The 25,328-nt window shown below is 47.9% G+C and overlaps 1 protein-coding gene across 8 annotated transcripts in view; it reads left to right on the top strand.

Moving 5' to 3' along the window:
• LOC129829117 (rho GTPase-activating protein 23-like) overlaps positions 1-25,328 on the top strand; it is a 100,182-nt gene that overhangs the window by 55,416 nt on the left and 19,438 nt on the right. For 4 of the 8 annotated variants that reach the window (XM_055890708.1, XM_055890691.1, XM_055890682.1 and 1 more), the window contains exons 1-6: positions 6,719-8,112; positions 14,024-14,221; positions 20,008-20,032; positions 20,543-20,629; positions 21,516-21,594; positions 24,094-24,154. In XM_055890708.1, the coding sequence (XP_055746683.1) occupies positions 7,864-8,112; positions 14,024-14,221; positions 20,008-20,032; positions 20,543-20,629; positions 21,516-21,594; positions 24,094-24,154 (699 nt within the window). In that variant the 5' untranslated portion in view covers positions 6,719-7,863. Of the gene's footprint in view, positions 1-6,718; positions 8,113-14,023; positions 14,222-20,007; positions 20,033-20,542; positions 20,630-21,515; positions 21,595-24,093; positions 24,155-24,694; positions 25,247-25,328 lie in introns of those variants that run through there. The other 4 variants (XM_055890717.1, XM_055890700.1, XM_055890675.1 and 1 more) reach the window with 3 other exon arrangements.

The raw sequence follows: 25,328 nt of genomic DNA, 5'->3' as shown, positions 1-25,328 counted from the left end.
CTCTCTCTTCTTTCTTTGTCTCTCTCTCTTCTTTCTCTGCCTCTCTCTCTTCTTTCTTTGTCTCTCTCTCTTCTTTCTTTGTCTCTCTCTCTTCTTTCTCTGTCTCTCTCTCTTCTTTCTCTGTCTCTCTCTCTTCTTTCTCTGTCTCTCTCTCTTCTTTATCTGTCTGTCTTTCTGTCTGTCTGCGTGTATATGACTAATGAGAACATGGAGTCGGATGATACGAGCACCAGAACTCCCTTGGTGGCATTGAAGTGCTGCACAGCCAGGGAGAAGGCTGATGTGGCTGGGTCTCTCACCTCAGTCTTCCACCCCCCCATTCTCCTTCATGTACCAACAGCTCATACTAGTTAATTATTCATCAAGCTAATGATAATGCTCCATGGGGCGAGACCTGCACACAATGCATTTAAGTGCAGTGGGTGTGCCGTAAAGCAGGGGTTTTCAAACTGGGGTCTGTGGCACCCAATGTTTGATTTTTTTAATGCTCGCTGCAACAGAATACCATCGTGCATGCCATTTTTATGTCTCTGCATCCGGTATAAGGGAAGTTACAGGTAGTGTCACGTGCCAATGCTAGCTAGCGTTAGCGCAATGACTGGAAGTCTACAGGAACAGTTAGCAAGCTATCCGACTCTGGGGAAGTAGACAAATGACTTCTTTGCAAAATCTCAAACTATCCATTCAATATGGAGGAAAGTACAGTCATTGGAGCTAATTACATGTTTGTTTTCTATCTAAAAAAATTCTAAGTGGTCATTTTCTGGATGGAAAAACAGATAGAATACCATCTTAGAGAACTAACAATCAAATCTAGACAGTCAGGGAGAATTGAAAATTCAGGGCACACGGCCGTAGATGTTGTTATAATGTTTGAGCAGAGGAACACAGCATTAGCCATGGCAAAATGCATAGAATTGCGGGAAATTAGCTTTGAAGCGGTAAAATTGTCTCTCAGCGCCATGCCAAACGCTGTAGAATTGCTTGAAATTTGCTTCAAAACGGCTAAATGTTCTTATCTCAATTGAATTTGTTTTCGAAATTGCTTTACTACAGCAACGTTTTCTCTACACTGCCAAGATGCCTCTCTAGCTAATTTAGAGTTTACACTTCCTTTATCAAACTGTCTACCAAATCTATTCATTTTTAAAATGTTGATTACTTCTACTTGCCAATAGCATTCACCTGATGATAAGAAAATATGTGATTTATTTTTTTGCTAACATATGATGGGGGGCCCTGGGTCACTGGTTTGGCTGGGCGGGGGCCCTGGTCACTGGTTTGGCTGGGCGGGGGTCCTGGGTCACTGGTTTGGCTGGGCGGGGGCCCTGGGTCACTGGTTTGGCTGGGCGGGGGCCCTGGGTCACTGGTTTGGCTGGGCAGGGGCCCTGGGTCACTGGTTTGGCTGGGCGGGGGCCCTGGGTCACTGGTTTGGCTAGGTGGGGGCCCTGGGTCACTGGTTTGGCTGGGCGGGGGCCCTGGGTCACTGGTTTGGCTGGGCGGGGGCCCTGGGCTAAAACAGTTTGAAAACCCTTGCCATAGGGTGGATGTGTGTCTTCTCAATCAAGGCACACATCCTCCAAGCACTTCCAACCCCTAGTCCTCATGCAGGCATCTTCCAAGCACTTCCAACCCCTAGTCCTCGTGCAGGCATCTTCCAAGCTCTTCCAACCCCTAGTCCTCATGCAGGCATCTTCCAGTAAAGTACAGCCAGTGGAGGAATTCTGACCACACTGAAGACTATACTTAACAAACCCAGCCACAAGAGAACTCCATATTTAGGGATATTAGTGTGTGTGTGTGTGTGTGTGTGTGTGTGTGTGTGTGTGTGTGTGTGTGTGTGAGTGATCATATCTGTCTCATTCTGCTCTCCATCTGCCTGCTACTTCTCCATCTTTTGTTTCTGCTTTACATCTCTGTCTCTCTCTCTCTCGGTCTCTCGCTCGGTCTCTCTTCAATTCAAAGGGCTTTATTGGCATGGGAAACATGTTTACATCGCCAAAGCAAGTGCAATAGATAATAAACATAGGTGAAAAAAACGATCAGAAATGAACAGTAAACATTACACTCACAAAATCAACATAAATATGGGTTGTATTTATAATCTCTATCTCCTCTCTTTCTCTTCTTCTCTCGCTCTCTGGCCTGCTAGGTTTCAGGCTGGCTGGCTGACTCGTGTATCCCATGTTCCCCTTAGGCATTAGTGGGGTCATGGATGTTCACTGAAGGATATATCGGACACACCCACCTCCTTGTATCCCACCGATATCCACATTCAGCCAATCAGCTCTCTCTGAGCTCTCCACTCAGCCAATCATCTTCCGCTATGTGTCTCACCCCAGTAGTGCCATGTTCCCTGTAATCACTGTATGCATCAATGCGTGCATTTGGTGCTGTTGTGCGCCTGAATATGTGTCATTGCTTGTAAGGGGAATCCGGGTCGGATGGATGTGTCTGTGAGAGTGTGGATCAGTCTGGGTTGGCCCAGGTTAGAACTCACATGGTCTCACATGGTTCCACTATAACAGCATGAGGTCAACACACACACACACACACACACACACACACACACACACACACACACACACACACACACACACGTATAATGCATCCATAATGTGCTGTCTGCGTTCCTGTGGGGGAAGTCGAGGGTCAGGTGTGTCTGATTTGTTTGTTTCCCGTCTGCTGGAGAGATGGGGCGTGTTGTGTCAGTCAGACAGTCATGCAGTCAGACAGGGCCAGGCAGGGAGGGATCCTGCTCCTCTCAGCTGTGAAAATGGGTTCGAGGTGAGGGGGACGAAGACGTAAGAGGACTCCGCTCTTGTTTCCCCAACTCCACCTGCCGCTGGCCTCCTACCACTCTTTCCTCCTCACAACAGGTGTGACCTCACCCCTGATCTCCCGTCAGAGTACCCTGTCCCAGCCCTAGCCATAACCATTAGAAAGGGAACCTAAAACTGACTGTAGACCAGTGCTTACATTACCTCACACCAACACCATCTTTTCCAAGCACATCCATCCCCTGCACTGAAAACCCTATGATGACAGCCATCCTACTACAGTAAAACTAACTGTGTGGGGGTTTCCACTCTGTTCTCACATCTGCCGTTGAGCTGCATGTTATGTCTGCCCTCTAGTGGTCAGAGAGCTGTAACTGCGCCTTCTGTGGACTCTCAGCCTTTGGCCTCTGTGTGTCGTGGATTTGCAGGAGATTAGAGTTAAAATTAACCTGCTTAAAAGAGACCGTTCCTTTTTTATCCATCCACTGCTTTTCATAGGATCCACTGCTGGGAGTACTGGTCATCTGTCTAGACTGTTCTGCTATCTAATGTTTTCTGGAATGATGGGCGGAGTCCACCAGTTAGCCAGCCTCTCTCGTTCTCTCTTCCTCTCGTTTTCACTGTGCTTACTGTATGTGTCTCTAGCTACACACAGGGAGTTATAGTGACAGTGGAAGGCTGTGTAGAGTGGTGGATTCCTCTGGGCTGGCCATGACTCTGACCTGGAAACATAGACCTAGAGGAAAACCTCTCAACACACACACACACACACACACCTTCATAGCCACCTTGTCCTCGGTGACCCTAGTTTCTTCTTGTTAAACTCTTGTCTGTGTCTGTGTTTACTGAAAACATCCCCCTGTTTTGTCCGCGTAGTCACTTGTTTGATCTCGCTCGCTGACACGGAGCGTCTCACTCTCTCTCTAACACAGCTCAATGGCTGGGGCGGCAGGTAGCTTAGTGGTTAGAGCGTTGGACTAGTAACCGAAAGGTTGCAAGATCAAATCCCCCGAGCTGACAAGGTCTGTCGTTCTTCCCCTGAACAAGGCAGTTAACCCACTGTTCCTGTTGGTGTCTCTATGTATCTCTCCAGTGGTGGAAAAAGTACCCAATTGTCATACCTCAGTAAAAGTATAGATTCTTTAATATAAAGTTGTGAAAGTCACCCAGTAAAATACTACTAAAGGTATTTGGTTTTAAATATACTTAAGTATCAAAAGTTAAAGTAGAAATCATTTCAAAATCCTTATATTAGCAAAGCGGACGGCACCATGTTCTTGTTTTTAAAATGTACGGATAGCCAGGGGCACACCATTTGTGTTTAGTCAGTCCTCCAGAACATAGGCAGTAGGGGTGACCACGTGTTCTCTTGATAAGTGCGGGAATTTCACAATTTTACTGTCCTGCTAAGCATTCAAAATGTAACAATGTAACAATACCCCTGCATCTCTCTGATATAGATCCTGCCTGATGTCCTGCTCAGCTAGCTGTGTGTATGAGGGTTGTTTTGGCTGGTGGTTCTAAGTCATTCAGTGAAGAATGGTAGTGGGCCTGCTCTGCTCTGCTCTGCTGTGTCTCCATCGGACTGGGTCCCCATCGGACTGGGTCCCCATCGGGCTGTGTCCCCATCAGGCTGTGTTAGTTAATCTGCTGGCCGGTGGTGTCGGCGTCACTATGAAGGGGATTATCTACCAACTAATCTGTCTGTGAGCAGGTGCTCCCTCCGCTTTCTCTCTCTCTCACTCTCACTCACTCACTCACTCACTCACTCACTCACTCACTCACTCACTCACTCACTCACTCTCTGGCTCGGTGGTGCCCATGGCAGGGAGGGCGAAGGGCCGGGGCGGCTGTATGGTAGGCTGGGGGCAAGAGGCGAGCAGTGTGGCGTCTCTCCAGAGATTAGCGGCGTGTGCCGTTTGAATCTCACACTCTTTGATTTCAGGACTTCAAGGGCTTTAGGGGCGGATGCGAGGTTACGATGACGAAGAAGTGAAGACGACAAGCCACAGACAGACAGGCGTACAGATGTTCCCTTTCTCCCGGGATGTTCAGGCGCTAGTGGTGTTTAGGCCTCATCCAACCGCAACGTAGCAGGAATGTGTACCTGTGCGCCAATCAGCAGCCAGCATGGGTCACTGGTGGCAACGGTGGTATTGTGACAGCGCACGGTGTGTGACTACTTTGTCCTCCGTGTGAACTGCAACTCAACACCTTTTCTCTCCGCTCTTTTGTTGCTTGCGTCTCCTTCTCCTGTTTTTGTAAATATCTCCACAGCTCATTAGAGAGAGGGAGAGGCGGAGAGACAGTGATCTATTGTTCCCAATTGGGCTTGTCTGTTATTGGCAAAACTCCACGCAAAATTCAGTGTGAGTCTCTCACAATGCTGCACTTGTGATAAGCAGATTGTTTTCATTGATTGAACCAGGTATGCTCATCGTAGGGTGGTGCCAGCTTATGATGTCATACACACAGTATCCCCTGTCAAGGCCAGTCCCCTTCTGAAGCTTCCATCTGGCTGTGGTCTTTTTCTGAATGGGACGTCCCCCCTGAGTGATCTGCTCCTGGTGTCTCTCCGTCCGGTCCTGGTGTCTCTCCGTCCGGTCCTGGTGTCTCTCCGTCCGGTCCTGGTGTCTCTCCGTCCGGTCCTGGTGTCTCTCCGTCCGGTCCTGGTGTCTCTCCGTCCGGTCCTGGTGTCTCTCCAACCGGTCCTGGTGTCTCTCCGTCCGGTCCTGGTGTCTCTCCGTCCGGTCCTGGTGTCTCTCCGTCCGGTACTGGTGTCTCGCCGTCCGGTCCTGGTGTCTCTCCGTCCGGTCCTGGTGTCTCTCCGTCCAGGCCTGGGCGGGTTCTGCTTGGCGGTCTGTCAGAACCCAAACCTCCGGTCTGACCACAGGCTGAACACAACCCCTCACGGTCACAGCCCACAGTCACAGCACAGCCCACAGCCTATAAGATTTGAGTCTTCGTGAGAGCGTAATTACAGCCCAGCAGTGTATTTATACACGTGTGTGACTCTATGGACCACGTGTGTGTCTGTGTGTGGAAGGAGCATTCCCTTTTGTGTAGTGTGTTTGTGTACAGTTTGTACGTCTGCACATTTTGTATTGTGTATAGCTGGTGGGTGTTTTTATCACAGGAGGTTGGTGGAACCTTAATTGGGGAGGACAGGTGGTAATGGTATCAAATACATCAAACATGGTTTCCATGCGTTTGATGCCATTCCATTCGCTCCGTTCCAGCCGTCATTATGAGCCGTCCTCCCCTCACCAGCCTCCACTGATGTTTATTGTATTTCGACATATACTAGGTGAGCCTGCAAAGTGTATTTTCTGTGTGTGACAGGAGAGCACGGTGTGTGTGTGTGTGTTTTAGAGAGTGTGTGTACCATGTGTGTGTGTTTTAGAGAGTGTGTGTACCATGTGTGTGTGTTTTAGAGAGTGTGTGTACCATGTGTGTGTTCCGGTGTTGTGGCCGTGTTGGTGCTTGCCCTGCTGTATGGCAGCAGGTGAAACCAGTCTAACCTCATCTGTAACTGGTCTATGTAGTGAGTTTCTAGAGAGAGAATCAGGGCATGAAGCCTTAGCTCTGTCAGACTCACCATGGTCACCTGCCTGCCACTCAGGACCCCTGGAGGTTTGGTGAGAACTCTGCTGTGTGTGTCACTGTTTGTTTTAGTGTTTGTGTGTGTGAATTCATGACTTAGTGTGAGGGGGCGGGAGGGCAGTGTCAAATTGATGTCCAATTGCAGCTGTTTTATTCTGGTCTGCCTGGCTGGCGGTGGTGTTGCTGGAGTGAAGTGACAGCCTGTTGCTCTCTCTGTCTCTTTTCTTTGTGTTTGAAATCTGACTTTTTTTGCAGGGGGGGCTGAGCGGTGGGAGGTGGAGGGGGGTGGGAGTTGAGTGCTGGCATCATAGCTGTGTCACTGTGTCTGTGTCTCTTTCACACATACACAAGCGCCACTAAACTCCCTGTACACACACAGGGCAGGACAGAGCCACAGGGACCTGCTGTTGGATTTAGGCAGACCACATCACCAGCCTACAGTTAAACTCCATCCGGACTTCAAGAGTGGAGCACAGTGTCGGGGCCCGGCCCTCAGTGTTCACAGTGTACATGTTGGATGTTGTGTGTGTGTGTGTGTTTTTGGCTCTCTCAAAGTGGATTTTGCGTGACAGATTGCAATGATCGTGGCCTGAAATGATCGTGGAGATTGTGGAGTGCAGAAAGGAGGGAACAGAGGAGGGAGAGCGTGAACGAGGGACAGAGACGGAGCGAAGGATGAATTGGTAGAAGTGAAGCCGTACAACGAGCTGGAGGCTGACAGAAGGAGAGGAAAAAAAGAGATTCAGGAAGAGAGAGACAGGGAGGGCGGGAAAGAGAGAGAGCGAGAGGAGGAGGGAGGACAGAGGAGACAGAGGAGCCCAACCCTCTAGCTGTAACAGTTTGTGTGTTAGGGGGGGTTGACAGACACAGTGGCTTTGTGTCCTGCTGAACACCACTGGACAGGACACTGCTGTGCTGGAAGAGGAGAGGCACTGTCAGTTAGTCTGTCAGTCGCTCTGTCAGTCAGTCAGTCAGACCGTCTGTCTGTCTGTAGGGAAATTAGACCTCTCTGCTACCACTCTGGCGTACATCTGCTCTCCAGGACTTCTTTAATATCATTTCAGGGCCTAGGACGCCCCACCACGGCATGGGTGCACCCCCCAGTGTGTGTGTGTGTGCCTTGGAAAGCTCCTTCACATCCTTGGAGGTCAGGAGTTTGAGACTGTGATGTGGAACTAAAAGCATGCATCTTGGAGACGTGCCAGCATCAGGATGGAGAGGAAAACCGAGGAGAACAGGGGACTAGACTGAACTGAATTGGTTGGAACTATGGGGATTTTGTTTTTTCAGGGATGATCTTGGTCCATCTGAAGAGCTACTCAGCCCTCTTGGCTTCTGCTTTCACTGATTGGTTTATCTCAATGGAAGAATGACTTGGCCAAAGAGGATGCAGGTGTTACACTGACACCTGTGTTGTTTACTGGAAAATAGCGTGTTTGTGCGATAGTGTCAAGACTTTGCCCCCTCCTGTGTGTGGCCCATGTTGGCATCGGGTCGGCCCGTGTTGGGTAATCTCTGTGCCCCCATGCCCGCGGCTATACCCCCCTACCCTGCTCTACCAGCTAGGTCAGAGTGGTGCTTCCAGAATCCCGTAGGGGTGGACTGTAGTGCCGCCGAGCCTCGCTGTATCTGGTTGGCAGTGCTGCGTGGTGCCCCCTTGCCCTCGCCCCCTACCATGAGGCCAGTCCCAGTCAGCAGCCGTGCCCAGCAACGTTCTCACCAGCCCAGGGTAAGGACTGTGCCCAGATCTCACCACACCCCTGTAAGGTGGAGGTTTGTGGGTCTACCTCAGAATCTCAGTTGAGGTATCCATATAGTTATGTGGAACTGGTGTTTTGCTAATTGTGCAGTGTGTATGCTTGTTTGTGTGTTAGCGAGAGAGAGCTTCTCCTCATTTGTTTTTCTCTGTCTGTCACAGGAGGTTGGTGGCACCGTAATTGGGGAGGACGGGCTCGGGGTAATGGCTGGAACGCAATGAGTGGTTTCCATGTGTTTGATGCCATTCCATTCGCTCCGTTCCAGACATTATTAAGAGCCGTCCTCCCCTCAGCAGCCTCCACTGCTGTGCATGTGGCAGTGTGATGCTGAATGTGAGCGACAATAATGCAGTAATCATTAAGCATCGGCTGTAGTTGTGTTGTCCTCTTTAGGGGGTTGTGCCATATTGACTGTTTCCACCTGGAGGGGCGTGACTAATTAGTGAGTTAAGGCAGATGAAGGGGCTTGTTATGTGGCAGTTTGAGAAGGGGTGGAGGGGCAATGCGCCCTCCAGGCCTGCAGAATTCAGGGCATCTCTCATCCATGTGCACTCTGTGTGTGTGTGTGTGTGTGTGTGTGTGTGTGTGTTTGCTTTCTCTCTCTGTCGCTCTCTCAGACATGCAGTTGAGAAATGGCGGCTTGGGGAATGTGGGCAGGCAGGGGAAAGAGCAGCCAGGGCCAGGCTATAGTATACAGACACAGCTGGAGTAAACACACTGTCTGTGTAATGGCAGTAATGGCCCCTCGCAGTAATGTGTACAGCATCAGTCCTGGAATCTCCGCCAGCTCCCTCTGTAATTGTGTTGACCAGGATAGTAACACCAGTAATGTGTACAGCATCAGTCCTGGAATCTCTCAGTATCTCTCTCTGATGGGAGTAGACACATTTTGATACATCCAGTAGCCTGATAGACTTTACTGTTGCCTGTATGCCACTGAGTGTAGGGTTTAAGGAGAGTTTGGGTTATTACGGCTAGGATCTGTGAATGTAGACTGAACAACAATATAAATGCAGCATGCAACAATTTACAGTTCCGTTGGCAGCCAGGCCCAGCCAATCAGAATACGTTTTCCCCCACAAAATGGCTTTATTACGGACATGTAGATTAAAAGCGCCGGTTAGACAATTTCATTGGTTAGACAAACGATAAGAGGATAATTATGCAGATAGTAATGTGGTGCTAGCCTCGGCACTCCAGTCCTACCTATTTCCCCCATGGGGTGTAGGTTAGAGACCGTTTTGGGGAGGGTGGGTGAGGGGGGTGTTACTGGGGATTCATATTCAGCAGAGTTGCTCGAGGAGAAAACCCTGTTCAACTGATGTGACATCAACTGACTTGATCTGACAGAGGGCTCAGACAGGTTCTTGAGCACACACACACACACACACACACACACACACACACACACACACACACACACACACACACACACACACACACACACACACACACACACACACACACACACACACACACACACACACACACACACACACACACACACACACACACACACACACAGTGGAATTCAGGCGGTTGTGTAAAAGACAGAGACGTTATTGTTGAAGCTGTGTGTCAGGTTTGCTGAATGACTGTTTATCCTCTATTGTGAAATACTGTATGTGTTTAAAAGGCTGTCATGGGGCGGCTGGCCTTTTCAACTGTACCGACACACAGTCAGATGTCGGCTGTCATGCTAGTTTGAACTAGGATGTATTCAGGCTTGGAGAGGAGCCGGAGTAGAGACAATGATACAGGTGGGAGGGCCTTTGATACACAGTAGCTAGGGCCCTGGGTTTTTCCTGATCTGACCAGGAAGAACTATTGAACCTTAAAGTAGCAGTGCTTGTCACTTCAGTTTGTATCCCTTTCTCTTCTCCCTTCCCCCATCCGTCCAGCTCTCAGACCAGTGCTACGGAGCGGACAGTGGGTCTCTGGATTAAAAGCGTGTGAGCGTTTGGAACCTCTGTAAAGGCCAACTTTTCAAACGGGATGCAGCTCTCAACTGTTTGAAAGACCATTGTTCCCCCAGTGTGTGTGTGTGTGTGTGTGTGTGTGTGTGTGTGTGTGTGTGTGTGTGTGTGTGTGTGTGTGTGTGTGTGTGTGATAGAGGTCTTTCAGGCATTCCTTTCCTTCACCATCAATTGCAACTAATATAGCTTAACAATCACTTCCTAACTGTATCATCTTTAGGCTGGGGATGTACTGTCTCATATGGACATGGATGTTAGAGTAGTGGTGCCCACCCCAATAGCAACACCATGTGGATGTGGTTATATAGACGAATAGGAATGATGGGAAATATTGTGTATGGTTTCCTGGTGTTTCCATTATGGTGCCTGTATATGTGCTAATTATCCTAATTAATGGCATGTGGCAGGGCTCCGTATTGCATAATTTGTGTATCATGATTAACCTATTCGTGTGAGCTTGTCCTAGATATCACTACTATGTAACTACGGCTGTACACACCGTTTCTATTCATATACTGTCCATACTGTCTTTACACACCACTATATGTATGTACAGTATATTTATATACATATGTATATATTTATATTCCGGTCTCTGACATTGCTCGTTCTGATATATCTTCATTTCTTTCTTTTATTTTTCTGGATTATGTGTGTATTGTTGTATTATTGCTAGGTATTGCGGCACTGTCGTTGCTAGAAACACGAGCGTTTCGCTGCACCTGCGATAGTGTCTGCAAATCTGTGTACGCGACCAATACACTTTGATTTGATTTGAGAGATCTAGGCAGATGTCAGAGAAGTGCAGAGTGAAGTGCCAAATGTTCCCCTTTTGGATTGGCTAGACTAGAGAAAGGTTTCCTCATCTAGACGGTTGGTGAGAGAGTGGCCGTGGAAAGACTATTAGATATAGCCTAAATACAGTCAGGTTTTACATAAGCTGACAGACAGATGTAAGTTTAACCAATGATGTTAGACCTCATGTCTGGAGTGTAACCTAGAGGCTGGAGTGTAACCTACTGTAGTTAGATGGAGACTTGTTGGGGGGGTGTTTAGTGGAGAATAGTCAGGCAGTCACAGACGTCCCACACACTCATGGTCAGGCAGGCAGGCTGACAGGCAGTGGGAATCATCTCTGGCCCGGAGCTCCAGTCTCTGTGTGTTTGGGGTAATCACAGGGTTTGGTATTCTCAGTGCCGGGAGGGGCTGTGTGGTCGAAACCAGCGTGCTGGAACCTGTCTCGCACTTGGCCCAGCCTGCTCTCGCTCCTGCCCTCTCCACTCGCTCCTTCCCTCTCTCTATCATTCTCTTCTTCCATCGCTCTCCTCACCCCCTCCTTGCCAGTCCCCGTCAGTGTGTGTTTCAACATGCCTCAATCCAACCGCTCCCTCTGGAATTCCCTCTGGCTAGTCTCTTTCTTTCTCTCTTCATATCTTAAGCCTACTCTTTCATTTTCACTCTCTCTTTATTTTCCTCCCTTCTCTTCCCTCCCCCTCACTTTCATGCATCTCTCATTTAAACTTTCTCCCTTGTTATTCTCATGCCTCTCATCTGTTTATGAAATGTGGGAGAGTTGCTTGGGCATTGTGAAACGGTGAGAACAAGGTTACATCATCACCTATATGGAGAGCTGTGCATCGAGCGGGAACGAGGAGAGGAGGACAAAGAGAGGATGTGTTGTAATGGTCACTCCAGCTGGATCATGGCAAGAATGTATATGTGGTGATGGTGGAAGGGAGGAGAGGGGAGAGTGGTAGAATGGAAGGGAGGGAGGGAGCGCAGACCCCCAACCCCCTGGGGTTTTGTATTTATAGGTGCTCTGTACGCCTGGTTATCCCTCCTCTACGGCACCACACTTCCTGTCCCCAGCCTGCCACTTCCTGTTGTTGAGCGGGCCGGGTGATTGGCCCTGCGAGGTCAGAGTAGTGTGGAGGGGGGAGGGGCACAGGAAGTGAAATATAGGGTTTGTGTTGGGGGTTAACCCCTTACACACGTGGGAACTAACCTATATGGATAGGGCTGAATTGAAATGTTTTTTTTACAGAAGAAATATGGAAAGCATATCCATAACCATGGTAGCAATTCAAAGGGAACAGTTTGGAGATTATGGGGAAACGATAAGACCAAAGGTGAGGACAGTTCATCTGACACAAGACTGATTCCAAACATTACACTATTGATTTTATGTACGTTTTACTTTTACTGTACTTTTTGCCGCATTTGTTTATAACAAAATCTGAAAATACTCTGAATACATTCAGTAACATGATAAGAACATTCCTGGAAAATGTGGGGTAGGTGCAACATAAGACATAAAAAGAACATGGGTTTGAGTGAGACGACTAACTGGTGTCTCCAAGTGGCCAAACACCTCCCCAAAGCGTACACAGTTCCTAAGTCATTTCAATGCACTTTATGACTCAAAGAAGAGTCTTCAACTATAAGGTGCTTTTTTGAGCTCTACTAGCTGTGCCGTTGAGGAACTAGAGCAAGTACACTTGTAGTTGTTTTTTTGGAACACAACCCTGCATCCCCGCGATCACACAATTACCGGTGTTGTTTACGCAATCCAAAAACGGTCCATTTATAAATCACAATGGAAATGTGAAGTGCACACTTGTATGACATCAACGCAGTATTTATTATAACTTTCAACCTCTCATCTTTCAAAATACGTCGAGTCCTCTTCATTGACAGCACTTCCCTCATTCAGACATCAACACCTTTGCAAAGGTTTCCCAATTAGTGGGAGAGATGGGGCCAACTTCATCACCGGGTGCTCAGGTTCAGAACGGCTGTCAGTCAAAACCCTTAAAGTGCTGTCGAAGTGGAGACCCTGAGCTCTGATGTCATGGATAGCATGTTACGGTACAGCCACTGCGTTTCAATTCAGGTACTTGTCAGTGTCCAAATCTGCCATTTTCAACACGTATACTGGTACGAGTATGAAGGGCTACAGCCAGCTGGGGGCCAGCCATGCTCACCACTCATCTACTAGCATTAAAACATATGGACACACACACACACACACACACACACACACACACCCTCAGAGGAGAGACACCGGTACAATGAAGTCACTGTACTTCCATAGAGAAGAGTCCCTAGGTATGGGCTCATTTACGTTTAGGAAGGTTGTCTCCCTCCCATCCCTGTTTGGTCAGGTGGTTGTGTTTGAATGACATATGTGGGTTGGAGCAGCAGCATCAGGGTGTTAGTTCTCACGTGTATCTGTCATGTTTGGTATTTGCCTTCTTTGGGGAAAATGAGTGGAAATCTACTCAGAATCACCCTGACCCTTTCACGCCACGCTGGTGCAAGGTGAACAAGGTCAGTCCTGATTGATTACAGACATTCCTTAATTGTCTAGAGTTCCGTCCTGAGCATTCCTGAGTGAGCTCGGGACGGAACACCCATCCCCCGCTCCGCTCCGTCTAGACCTGGGCTCTTCCTGACAGCGGCCGCAACCCCCAGGACCCCCTAGTGGTTTATAGGACATTGTTGTGGTGCTGGGTGCCATGTGGGGACTGCCTGACCCTATGGGCCAGCCGTGCTCACCTCTCACCTACTAGCATTAAAACATATGGATACGCACACACACTCATTGTCCGCCAGTCTCCCAGGACAGAAACAGACACATTCCTCTTCTTGCCTGCAGGGGAAGTCACTAATGAAGTAACCAGCAGCCCATTAAGTGGTGATGTCACTCTGAGGCCTGGCTCTTGTAGGATGTCGTTTGACCTTTGTTCCAGTTCCATAAAGTTATGAAAGTTTTTCCTGGGAATACTTGGTGGAAGGAGGAACTGGTTAAGTACTGATGGAGTGTTGACCATTGGAGTGACATAAGTGATTGTTTTGGGGATATGACCTGAGTCTCACGCGTTTTTATTCTCTCTCTGTTCAACAGGCGAAGGGGTGGAGAGATGGGCTCTCCTCGGCCGGTGACAACCCTCGGCCTGCGATGGGGGCGGGAGGAGAGGGGGTCGGCGTTGGCTGGCAGGGTCCCCGGACGCTACTACTCCAGAAGAACACACAGGGCTTCGGCTTCACGCTGCGACACTTTATCGTCTACCCACCAGAGTCTGCCCTGCACACCAGCCTCAAGGTACCACCACTGGACACAAAACCAGACAGTGACAACTGGGGCTTTAAAAGAATAATCCACTCAAATCTACAAATTCCTATGATTTACATTGTTAAATAACGCTGATGTGTGAGAGCAACATATGTTGTGAAGAAAAATTGCATTTCGTCGTTTATAATAAATTAGGAAGCAAAAAACATACTTGTAGAAATCTGCAGAGCTCAAGTCGACTACAAAACCCATAATGCAATGCTCTCTCTAGAAAGGTTGGCTGGCTAGCTAAAAAATTGCTACACACCATAGTACCAAAGTCAATATCAGCATGTGAAGTAGTTACAGTAGCTAGTTGTAAAATCCCTGAAACAAACTGCACTATCAATTTTGCCATTTTATTAGGATCCCCATTACCTGTTGCGAAAGCAGCAGCTACTCTTCCTGGGGTCCACACAAAACATGAAACATGACATAAAACAGAACATTAATGGACAAGACCAGTTCAAGGACAGAACTACATTAATTTCAAAAAGGCACACGTAGCCTACATATCAATACATACACACAAACTATCTACGTCAAATAGGGGAGAGGCGTTGTGCCGCGAGGTGTTGCTTTATTTATTAGTTACAATATCACCATGTTCGACATGGTAGACATCGCGTTTCTAGCGCAAAGCTGTGTGAGTCCGGTTGCTATGGTAACTCGAGGAGAAAACAGGTTTGTGCCATGGTAGTTGAAGGAAGAAAGGTTATTCATTTGACTGTGCACTGTGAACTTTGAGGACATTTCAGCAAAATATAGACTTTGTTGTGACGATATAGACAGATGAATGTGTTCTACACAGGTATGCCCCTATTGGCTTATTTGGCGATATGGAGTGTTCAGGTAGTTTTAAAAGCGTCATGAAATGTGATAGTTTGTTATCCCTATTTCCAGGGACGAGAACCGTATCAGGATGAAGTATCTCGTCACATTTCATTTCTAGGGTGGATTATCCCTTTAAGACTGAGCCAATCATATCACATGGGCAGTAAGGCTGAGTCAATCAGATCGCTGGGGCAGTAAGACGGGGCCAATCAGATCACAGGGCAGGAAGGTCGTAGATCGATCCCGAACACAGGAGCAGTAAGGTCAAGAGAATCAGGACACAATGGGGGACAAGCCAAGCATAACCAATTACATGCAGGGATTGAACAAGCGTAGCCAATTAAAGTTTTTGGGTAGACTCATATGAGTTAATCAGATTAGGGACAGATGGATGTCATAAGAAGAGCCGTGTCATTAGAGTAGAGATGGATAAGCAAGTGAAGGACAGAAGGGGAAGGGTGATACACAACCTCCATACTCCTGTAGGACCAATTTACAGATATAGAGAGAGAGAGAGAAAATTCCATTAAGCCTGTTTTGCTGTCTATAGACAGACAATTCTACCACTGCCAGTGTACCTTTTGGCTCACGTATACCTTTTTCCAAACGGAGGACTCTGCTGTAAGAAACAGTAACAGACAACAACAGTGTTTTACTGAAAGATATACTATACAGCCATTCAGCACCACAGATAACAATCTCATCAGAAAAAGCATCATCCCGGTGGGTGTTTTGTTTTGTTCTCTGAGTTGTCGGGGCAGACAGAGCTACAGATGTGAAATAGAGCAATGGGGGGGGGGGGGGGGGGGGGGGGGTTTACAGCCAAAACAAGGGCCCTATTATGATGAACCTTCAACCCCCAGCCCAGCAGCTGCAGTAAGGACAGGACACAGAGTCTATGTCCCAAAAATGGCACCCTATTCCCTAATATTGTGTACTACAGCCCCATCGGCCCTGGTTAAAAGTAGTGAACTATAAAGGGAATAGGGTGCCATTTGGGACACAGAAGTGTCAATAGGTTCTGTTGTCCTGGCCTGCCTGGTACCACTTTCATATTACCCCCAGCCTGGACCGGCAGTACCATGCCTTCTAACAGAACCACCACGGACAATGGGCCCACTGCTGCCTGTCCTGTCCTGTCCACAGGGTCACATGCTGCTGTGAGGGGCAGCGAGTGGCACAGAGAACGCAGCCCTCTGTCCCTACCCATCTGAAGGGGCCTCAGGGGTGACTGCCCCTCATTAGGGCCCCATCAAAGACCTGTATGATGTGACTCCCTTCATCATGGACACGTGCCTGATGATAGTCCTAATGGACTGATCAGTGCATGCATGGCAGCTGACCCTAACCCTACATCTATATCCAGAGAGAGCGAGAGAGAATCAGAGAGAAATGTAGAGATGAGGATAGTGCATCTCCATCTCTCGGTCCTCAGCCCCACCACAGGCCTGCATGTGACCAGACGGGTGGTCAGCTCAGCTGGGGAGCCTCCCTGGCTCCTGGCTCTATTCTGGGGTGGCAGCCCTCCTTTCTCTGGCCATAAACCCCCACTATTGTCTGTGGAGGGCAGGAATGAGCCCACTCAGCTCTGCCTAAAGCCAGGCAGGAGCCGGTCACCCCAAACTGTCCACTCAGCTCAGTGTGTATGTGTGTGTGTGTGTGTATGCGCGTGTGTGCGCCTACATCAGTCTATCACCCTATCAAACAGCACCTATGACAGACAGACTGTGTGCTCAGTGCTGCCCTCGTCTGTCTAATGCAGACAACTACACGTGTTTGGCTCTGTGTATGACATCACCACCTGCAGACAGTCAAACCTGTCTGAGTGTCTCTGCTGTGTGTGTGCTGAGTGTTAGGAGCTCCTAAACCAGAACAGGTGTGTTTGTCTGAGAGACCTGGCTGGGATACCACTGAAGTCACTCTTCACATGCTAATCAGTTTGTAAAAGAAGAGCTACATGGTTCACGTGCCATGTAGCTTCACATGCTAATTACCTTCTGAGAATCCGGAGGCGAGCGAGTGAACTCCCATTGCACGTTAGCAAGAAGAATGGAAGGCAAGCATTGGAAAATAAAATGATTGACCTACGATTTAAGATTATCCTACCAACGGGACATTAAAAACTGTAACATCTTATGTTTTACCGAGACGTGGCTGAACGAAGATACGGACAATATAAAGCTAGCGGGATTTTCCATACCCCGGCAGAACAGAGACGCTACCTCTGGGAAGACGAGGGGTGGGAGTGTGTGTCTATTTGTCAATAACAACGGGTGTGCGATGTCTAATATTAAAGAAGTCTCGAGGTATTGCTCGCCTGAGGTAGAGTACCTCATGATAAGCTGTAGACCACACTATCTACCAAGAGAGTTCTCATCTGTATTATTCGTAGCCATCTATTTGCCACCACAAAGCGAAGCTGGCACTAAGACAGCTCTCAACCAACTCCATAAGGCCATAAGCAAAGAAGAAAATGCTCACCCAGAAGCGGCGCTCCTAGTGGCCGGGGACTTTAATGCAGGTAAACTTAAATCAGTTTTACCAACTTTTTACCAGCATGTCACATGTGCAACCAGGGGGGGGGGGGGAATCTGTGACCACCTTTACTCCACACACAGAGATGCATACAAAGCTCTCCCCCGCCCTCCATTTGGCAAATCTGACCATAATTATATCCTCCTGATTCCTGCTAACAAGCAAAAACTAAAGCAGGAAGTACCAGTGACTCACTCAATACGGAAGTGGTCAGATTGCGCGGATGCTACGCTACAGGACTGTTTTGCTAGCACAGACTGGAATATGTTCCGGGATTCATCCAATGGCATTGAGGAATACACCACCTCAGTCATCGGCTTACTCAATAAGTGCATCGATGACGTCATCCCCACAGTGATTGTACGTACATATCCCAACAAGAAGCCTTGGATTACAGGCAAATCCGCATCGAGCTAAAGGCTAGAGCTGCCGCTTTCAAGGAGCGAGAGACTAATGCGGATGCTTATAAGAAATCCCGCTATGCCCTCAGACGAACCATCAAACAAGCAAAGCGTCAATACATGATTAAGATTGAACCATACTACACCGGCTCTGACGCTCGTCTAATGTGGCAGGGCTTGAAAACTATTACGGACTACAAAAGGGAACCAAGACGCGAGCTGCCCAGTGACATGAGCCTACCAGATGAGCTAAATGCCTTTTATGCTCGCTTCGAGGCAAGCAACACTGAAGCATGCATGAGAGCACCAATTGTTCTGGATGACTGTGTGATAACGCTCTCAGTAGCCGATGTGAGCAAAACCTTTAAACAGGTCAACATTCACAAAGCCGCTCAGCCATACGGATTACTAGGACGTGTACTCAAAGCATGCGCGGACCATCTGACCAAGTGTCTTCACTGAGTCTGTAATACCTACATGTTTCAAGCAGACCACCATAGTCCCTGTGCCCAAGGAAGTGAAGGTAACCTACCTAAATGAGTACCGCCCCGTGGTACTCACATCGGTAGCCATGAAGTGCTTTGAAAGGCTGGTCATGGCTCACATCAACAGCATCCTCCCGGACACCCTAGACCAACTCCAATTCGCATACCGCCCCAACAGATCCACAGATGACGCAATCTCAATAACACTCCACACTGCCCTTTCTCACCTGGACAAAAGGAACACCTATGTGAGAATGCTGTTCATTGACTACAGCTCAGCGTTCAACACCATAGTGCCCACGTGGTCATGGTCCAAACATACCAAGACAGCCGTGAAGAGGGCACGACAAAACCTTTTCCTCCTAAGGAGACTGAAAAGATTTGGCATGGGTCCCCAGATCCTCAAAAAGTTTTACAGCTGCACCATCGAGAGCATCCTGACCGGTTGCATCACCGCCTGTTATGGCAACTGCTCGGCATCTGACCGTAAGGCCTCTGTAGTGCCAACCAGGACCTCAGCTTCCTGTCATCCAGGACCTATATAATAGGCGGTGTCGGAGGAAAGCCCATAAAATTGTCAGACACTCCAGTCACCCAAGTTATAGACTGTTTTCTCTGCTACCGCACCAGACAATTTACATTGACGCCCCCCTCCCTTTTGTACACTGCTGCTACTCGCTGTTTGTCTGTTACCTTTGCATAGTCACTTAGCCCCCACCGACATGTACAGATTACCTCAACTAGCCTGTAACCCCACACACTGACTCGGTACCGGTGCCCCCTGTATATAGCCTCGTTATTGTTATTCTTATTGTGTTACTTTTTATTATTACTTTTTATTTTAGTCTACTTGGTAAATATTTTCTTCTTCTTGAACTGCACTGTTGGTTAAGGGCTTGTAAGTAAGCATTTCACGCTAAAGTCTACACTTGTTGTATTCGACGCATGTGACAAATAAAGTTTGATTTGATATGTTTTGCACAGAGACAGACACTGCATGAACAAGAGCTTAGGGGACACTTTGAGCATTTGGCAGCTTCCATTCACACAAACAACCACACATGCACACCAGAGGAGGCTGGTGGGAGGAGCTATAGGAGGACTGGCTCATTGTAATGGCTGGGATGGAATAAATGGAACGGTATCAAACGCATCATACATATGGAAACCCCATGTTCGACTCTGTTGCATTTATTCCATTTCAGCCATTACATTGAGCCCGTGTTTCCTCACCCAACTCCACCCTTCCTAATACCTGTGTCAGTCTGGTTTCCTGGAAAGAGGTAGATGTTCTGTGAACAGGTGTTTAGGTTGCCATGGAGCTTTGTTCCCTGGGTGACATTGTCTGTATGGGCCTGGATATCAGTGTTTAGGTTGCCATGGAGCTTTGTTCCCTGGGTGACATTGTCTGTATGGGCCTGGATATCAGTGTTTAGGTTGCCATGGAGCTTTGTTCCCTGGGTGACATTGTCTGTATGGGCCTGGATATCAGTGTTGATGTTGTTTTTCGTTGTCTTCACAGGACGAGGAGAACGGGAATGGAAAGGGTAAGTTGTCTCCCTCAGTCAACACCATCACCACTAGACTCTGGTGTCTCGATGATGTCACCGCCCCTCCTAGCCAGGGTCCCCCTCTAGCTACACTGCTCCCCCTGCAGGAGAGAGCCCCACTGCTGCCGATGACCTTGTGGCCCCAAAACACTGTTCCTAGAACAGTTTGATTCTTTAGCTTGTAATGCCCACTGTTAAGAAAAGGGGTAGTGAACCTGAACTTGGACCTGTGCATAGAGTTGTCCTTTTATTGAGTCTCAATTGGATTATTGGCGGTATTTATGCTCATGTCATGATATTGACGCTTATAGTATATTCCCACTAGGCTCACACTGGTTCACTGTTGGTTGCACATAATTTCAAAGAGATTACGTTGAACCAACATTGAATAGACGATGAATTGACATCTGTGCCCAGTGGGCAATGATTTATTGAATCGTTATCATCAGGTCCTATTTAATCAATTGAAGAATGAAGTGACAGTAACATACTGCATGTGCCGTGTAGGGAGAAGTAGGTTGGAGCCAATGGACACCATATTTGTCAAGAATGTGAGAGAGCGAGGTCCCGCTCACCAGGCTGGCCTGTGTACAGGTAAGGAAAATGTCTGTTTTGAAGGAGAACGAGAGGGACGGGAGATTGAGTGTGTGCGGGAACTGATTTGTCTGATTTGCAATGGAAATAACCTTAAGAGCATCAGACATGATTACACATGGATGACGGGAGGGAGAGGGAGTCAGGTGCTTCCAATGATTCAACAAGGATACTAACCAAACCATGTTCAGCAAAAACACACACACATTGAAGTTGCATTATCGTCTTAGGAAATTAGTAATGATACTGATGAGAACAGAATGACACAGACTGACAAATACCCAGCAGTGTAAGTTGGAGCTAATTAGAGACGTTTTCCTGTTGTGTCTTGCAAGCTAAGCTGGGCAGCATTCCTCTCCCTGTAGCCCAGCCAAGCTAAACCATTACTCCTATATAAATATATACACAGTCTCTCACACACACATATACACACACACACACACAAACAAACTTGCACCACCAAAACACATCCACACACTAACACATAACGAATGACTCTTCCCGTCTCCTGACAAACACACAAACAGATACAGGCATTTAGCCTCAGGCTTATGATCTGGTATATCAACACACAGCAAACCCCTAGGCGACACTGTGTCCTTCCTGACTTCACAGCAACTACTGCAAGCACATAGTTCTATATTTCCATACACAAATCCTCAGTCCCTATTTCCACCATCCCCCAGCAGGAAGTCTGGGTCTGGGGTCTCCCTGACCTTCCCTCCCCTGACCTGACCCACCAGGATATCCCTCTGCAGGAGTCCTGTGTCTGTGAGGGTGGAGGGGTTGCTCTCGTTCTTTTTTAATTGAGAGTATATCACTGAATATCTTTGCTGTGTTTGGTCATACTGGGATTTAAATATGTATGTACGTATGTGTGTTGCAGGGGATCGGCTGGTAAAGGTGAATGGAGAGAGTGTCCTGGGGAAAACCTACTCCCAGGTGATTGCCCTCATACAGAACAGGTAAGAGTCACTGTACTGCGGGTGCGTCTGTGTGTACCCACAGTATGTACAGCGCATTCGTAAAGTATTCATTTTGTTACGTTACGGCCTTATTCTAAAATGGATTAAATCGTTTTCCCCCCTCATCAATCTACACACAATACCCCATAATGACAAAGTAAAAACAGGTTTTTAAAAATGTGTTAAATCCACTTCAATCAGTGTAGATGAAGGGGAGGAGACCGGTTAAAGAAGGTTTTTTTAAGACAATTGAGACATGGATTGTGTATGTATGCCATTCAGAGGGTGAATTAAAAATAAACTGAAATGTCACATTTACAGAAGTATTCAGACCCTTTACTCAGTATTTTGTTGGAGCACCTTTGGAAGCGATTACAGCCTCAAGTATTCTTGGGTACCTCAGACTGGGGCAAAGGTTCACCTTCCAACAGGACCACGACCCTAAGCACACAGCCAAGACAACACAGGAGTGGCTTCGGGACAAGTCTCTGAATGTCCTTGACACACTGAATGTCCTTGACATGATGCTACAAGCTTGGCACACCTGTATTTGGGGAGTTTCTCCCATTATTTTCTGCAGATCCTCTCAAGCTCTGTCAGGTTGGATGGGGAGCGTCGCTGCACAGCTATTTTCAGGTCTCTCCAGAGATGTTCGATCGGGTTCAAGTCCGGGCTCTGGCTGGGTCACTCAAGGACATTCAGAGACTTGTCCCGAAGCCACTCCTGTGTTGTCTTGGCTGTGTGCTTAGGGTCGTGGTCCTGTTGGAAGGTGAACCTTCGCCCCAGTCTGAGGTCCTGAGCTGTCTGGAGCAGGTTTTAATCAAGGATCTCTCTGTACTTTGCTCCGTTAATCTTTCCCTTGATCCTGACTAGTGTCCCAGTCCCTGCAGCTGAAAAACACCCCCGCAGCTTGATGCTGCCACCACCATGCTTCACCTTAGGGATGGTGCCAGGTTTTCTCCAGACGTGATGTTTGGCATTCAGGCCAAAGAGTTTAATCTTGGTTCATCAGACCAGAGAATCTTGTTTCTCATTGTCTGAGAGTCCTTTAGGTGCCTTTTGGCAAACTCCAAGCGGGCTGTCATGTGCCTTTTATTGAGGAGTGTCTTCCATCTGGCCACTCTACCATAAAGCCCTGATTGGTGGAGTGCTGCAGAGATGGTTGTCCTTCTGGAAGGTTCTCCCATCTCCACAGAGTGACTCTGGAGCTCTGTCAGACCAATGCCCTTCTGACCTTGCAAGGCCCTTCTCCCCCGATTGCTCAGTTTGGCTGGACGGCCAGCTCTAAGAAGAGTCTTGGTGGTGGCCACTGTTCTTGAAGACCTTCAATACTGCAGACATTTTTTGGTACCCTTCCCCAGATCTGTGCCTCGACACAATCCTGTCTTGGAGCTCTACGGACAATTCCTTCGACCTCCTGGCTTGGTTTTTACTCTGACATGCACTGTCAACTGTGGGACCTTTATATTGACAGGTGTGTCCCTTTCCAAATCATGTCCAATCAACAGAATTCACCACAGGTGGACTCCAATCAAGTTGTAGAAACAGGATGCACCTGAGCTCAATGGAAACAGGATGCACCAGAGCTCAATGGAAACAGGATGCACCTGAGCTCAATGGAAACAAGATGCACCTGAGCTCAATGGAAACAGGATGCACCAGAGCTCAATGGAAACAGGATGCACCTGAGCTCAATGGAAACAAGATGCACCTGAGCTCAATGGAAACAGGATGCACCTGAGCTCAATGGAAACAGGATGCACCAGAGCTCAATGGAAACAGGATGCACCTGAGCTCAATTTCATGTCTCATAGCAAACAATCTGATTACTTATGTAAATCGGGGATTTCTGTAAAAAAAAATATATACATTTGCAAAAATTTCCAAAAACACTGTTTTTGCTTTGTCTTTATGAGGTATTGTGTGTAGATTGATGAGGAAAATTATTAATTTAATCCTTTTTAGAATAAGGCTGTAACGTAACATAATGTGGAAAAGGTCAAGGGGCCTGAATGCTTTCCGAATGCACTGTATGTGTGGGTGTCGTTTATGTACGAGACATGTCTGTCGTTTACTTTGCATTTTGTATGTATGTATAGCATGATTCTGGAATGTGGAACATGTTCAGTTGTGTAAGTCTTCCTCGACTCGTGTGAGTATTTCCTCCTAAAGAGAATAGCCTGGAGCAATGAGTGTCCAGAACACGTCCACTGAGAGCAGTAGAGTCACCAGGGTCATCGTCAACAGGGTCTCCTGTGACATGGTTGCTGATCAACTCCTCTCAAAGCAAAACAAAACCCTTCGTCGCAACAGGGGGAAAGTCTTCTCTTACTGTAACATGATAGAGTTTGGAACAAATGTGGAATGATATTGTTTTTCCTACTCTTCCATCTGTGTTCCTTCTCCCCTTCCTCCCTCCTTCTCTCCCCTCTCTTTGGTTCCCCCCTCTCTTTGCCCTCTTCCTTGTCCCTCTCTCCTTTCCTCTCGTTCCCTCCACAGTGAGAGTGTGTTGGAGGTCTCTATAATGCCAAAAGATGAAGACGTTCTGCAGCTGGTAAGTGTGAGTACGATATTTCAACCACACTACACCCTGATATAGAAATACTAATAAATGAATACCTGATGAATTCATTGACAAGTTTGTTGATTTAAGAATACTAATACTGCAGAGAGATAACATCTTGGATATAGTCATTCTTGTCATTCCATTGCTTTGAGTTGAAGTTCTCGGCTCTCAGGAACTAGCTAGGCTGTGACGCAGATGCTTTCTAGTCTGTCGTTAGATTACAACACACGTTCATTCAAGCTATTATCCAAAGTTCTGTGGAAGCGTCACATGAAAAGCAGCTACCTGCACACGCGCACGCACGCGCACGCACGCACACACACACACACACACACACACACACACACACACACACACACACACACACACACACACATTTTGCCTCAGTCCATAAATTGCTCCACCACTTACTCACATGACCAGACATGCAGAGCATGTCACCGCTTCTCCTCTGGACCAGGAGGAGCAACCCAGGGGCACAACGCTGACACAACCTCCCAGACCTGGGCGCCCGACCTGGGCTTCTCTCTCACCCACACAACCCCCTACCCACCAAGCACCCTGTCTTTCCCCTTCCAAATACCGCCCTCCTTCAACCCCACTACCACACCCCTCCACGCCTCCACCCTTCTCTCCTCTCACTCCGCTCCTCAACGCACCACGGGCATCGGTTGCATTCCAGTGGTGACATCACCAGCTCTAGCCATGCCCCCTTCCACCCTCCCACAGGGTAGAGAGAGAGAGAGAGGGAAGAAGAGAGGGAAGAAGAGAGGGAGTTTGGAAGGGCTTGTCTGAGGACAGCATACTGAACGAAGAAGAAAGTTCGACAGATAGCAAGAAAGAACAGCGAGAGAGACAAAAAAAAGGAGTGTAAAGGAGAAGTCGAGGCATAACCTCGAGAAAGAAGGAGAGCGGGGGAGAGCGTGGTAAATCGTAGCAACGGGAGTGTTAGTGTCTGTGGGAGGCAAACAGACTCGTGCATTGAGGAGTTCCCCTCCTCTCCTCTTCCTCTGTGAGTGACTTCAAGGCAGTATTGAGCCTGAGAGACACTGCCAGACTGAGTGTGGGCCTGCCCTGCTCTCTGAGGTAAAGCCTGAACACTTCATATTTTAAGTGTTGCCTTTTGGTATGAATTCATTTTGGGCAAAGTGGTTTTAAGTCTGTAGCT

This window comes from Salvelinus fontinalis, chromosome 2 (assembly GCF_029448725.1).
Source record: "Salvelinus fontinalis isolate EN_2023a chromosome 2, ASM2944872v1, whole genome shotgun sequence".
NCBI lineage: Eukaryota > Metazoa > Chordata > Actinopteri > Salmoniformes > Salmonidae > Salvelinus > Salvelinus fontinalis.
The sequence above is the reverse complement of the archived record's forward strand: the minus strand, read 5'-3'. Positions and strand labels throughout refer to the sequence as shown.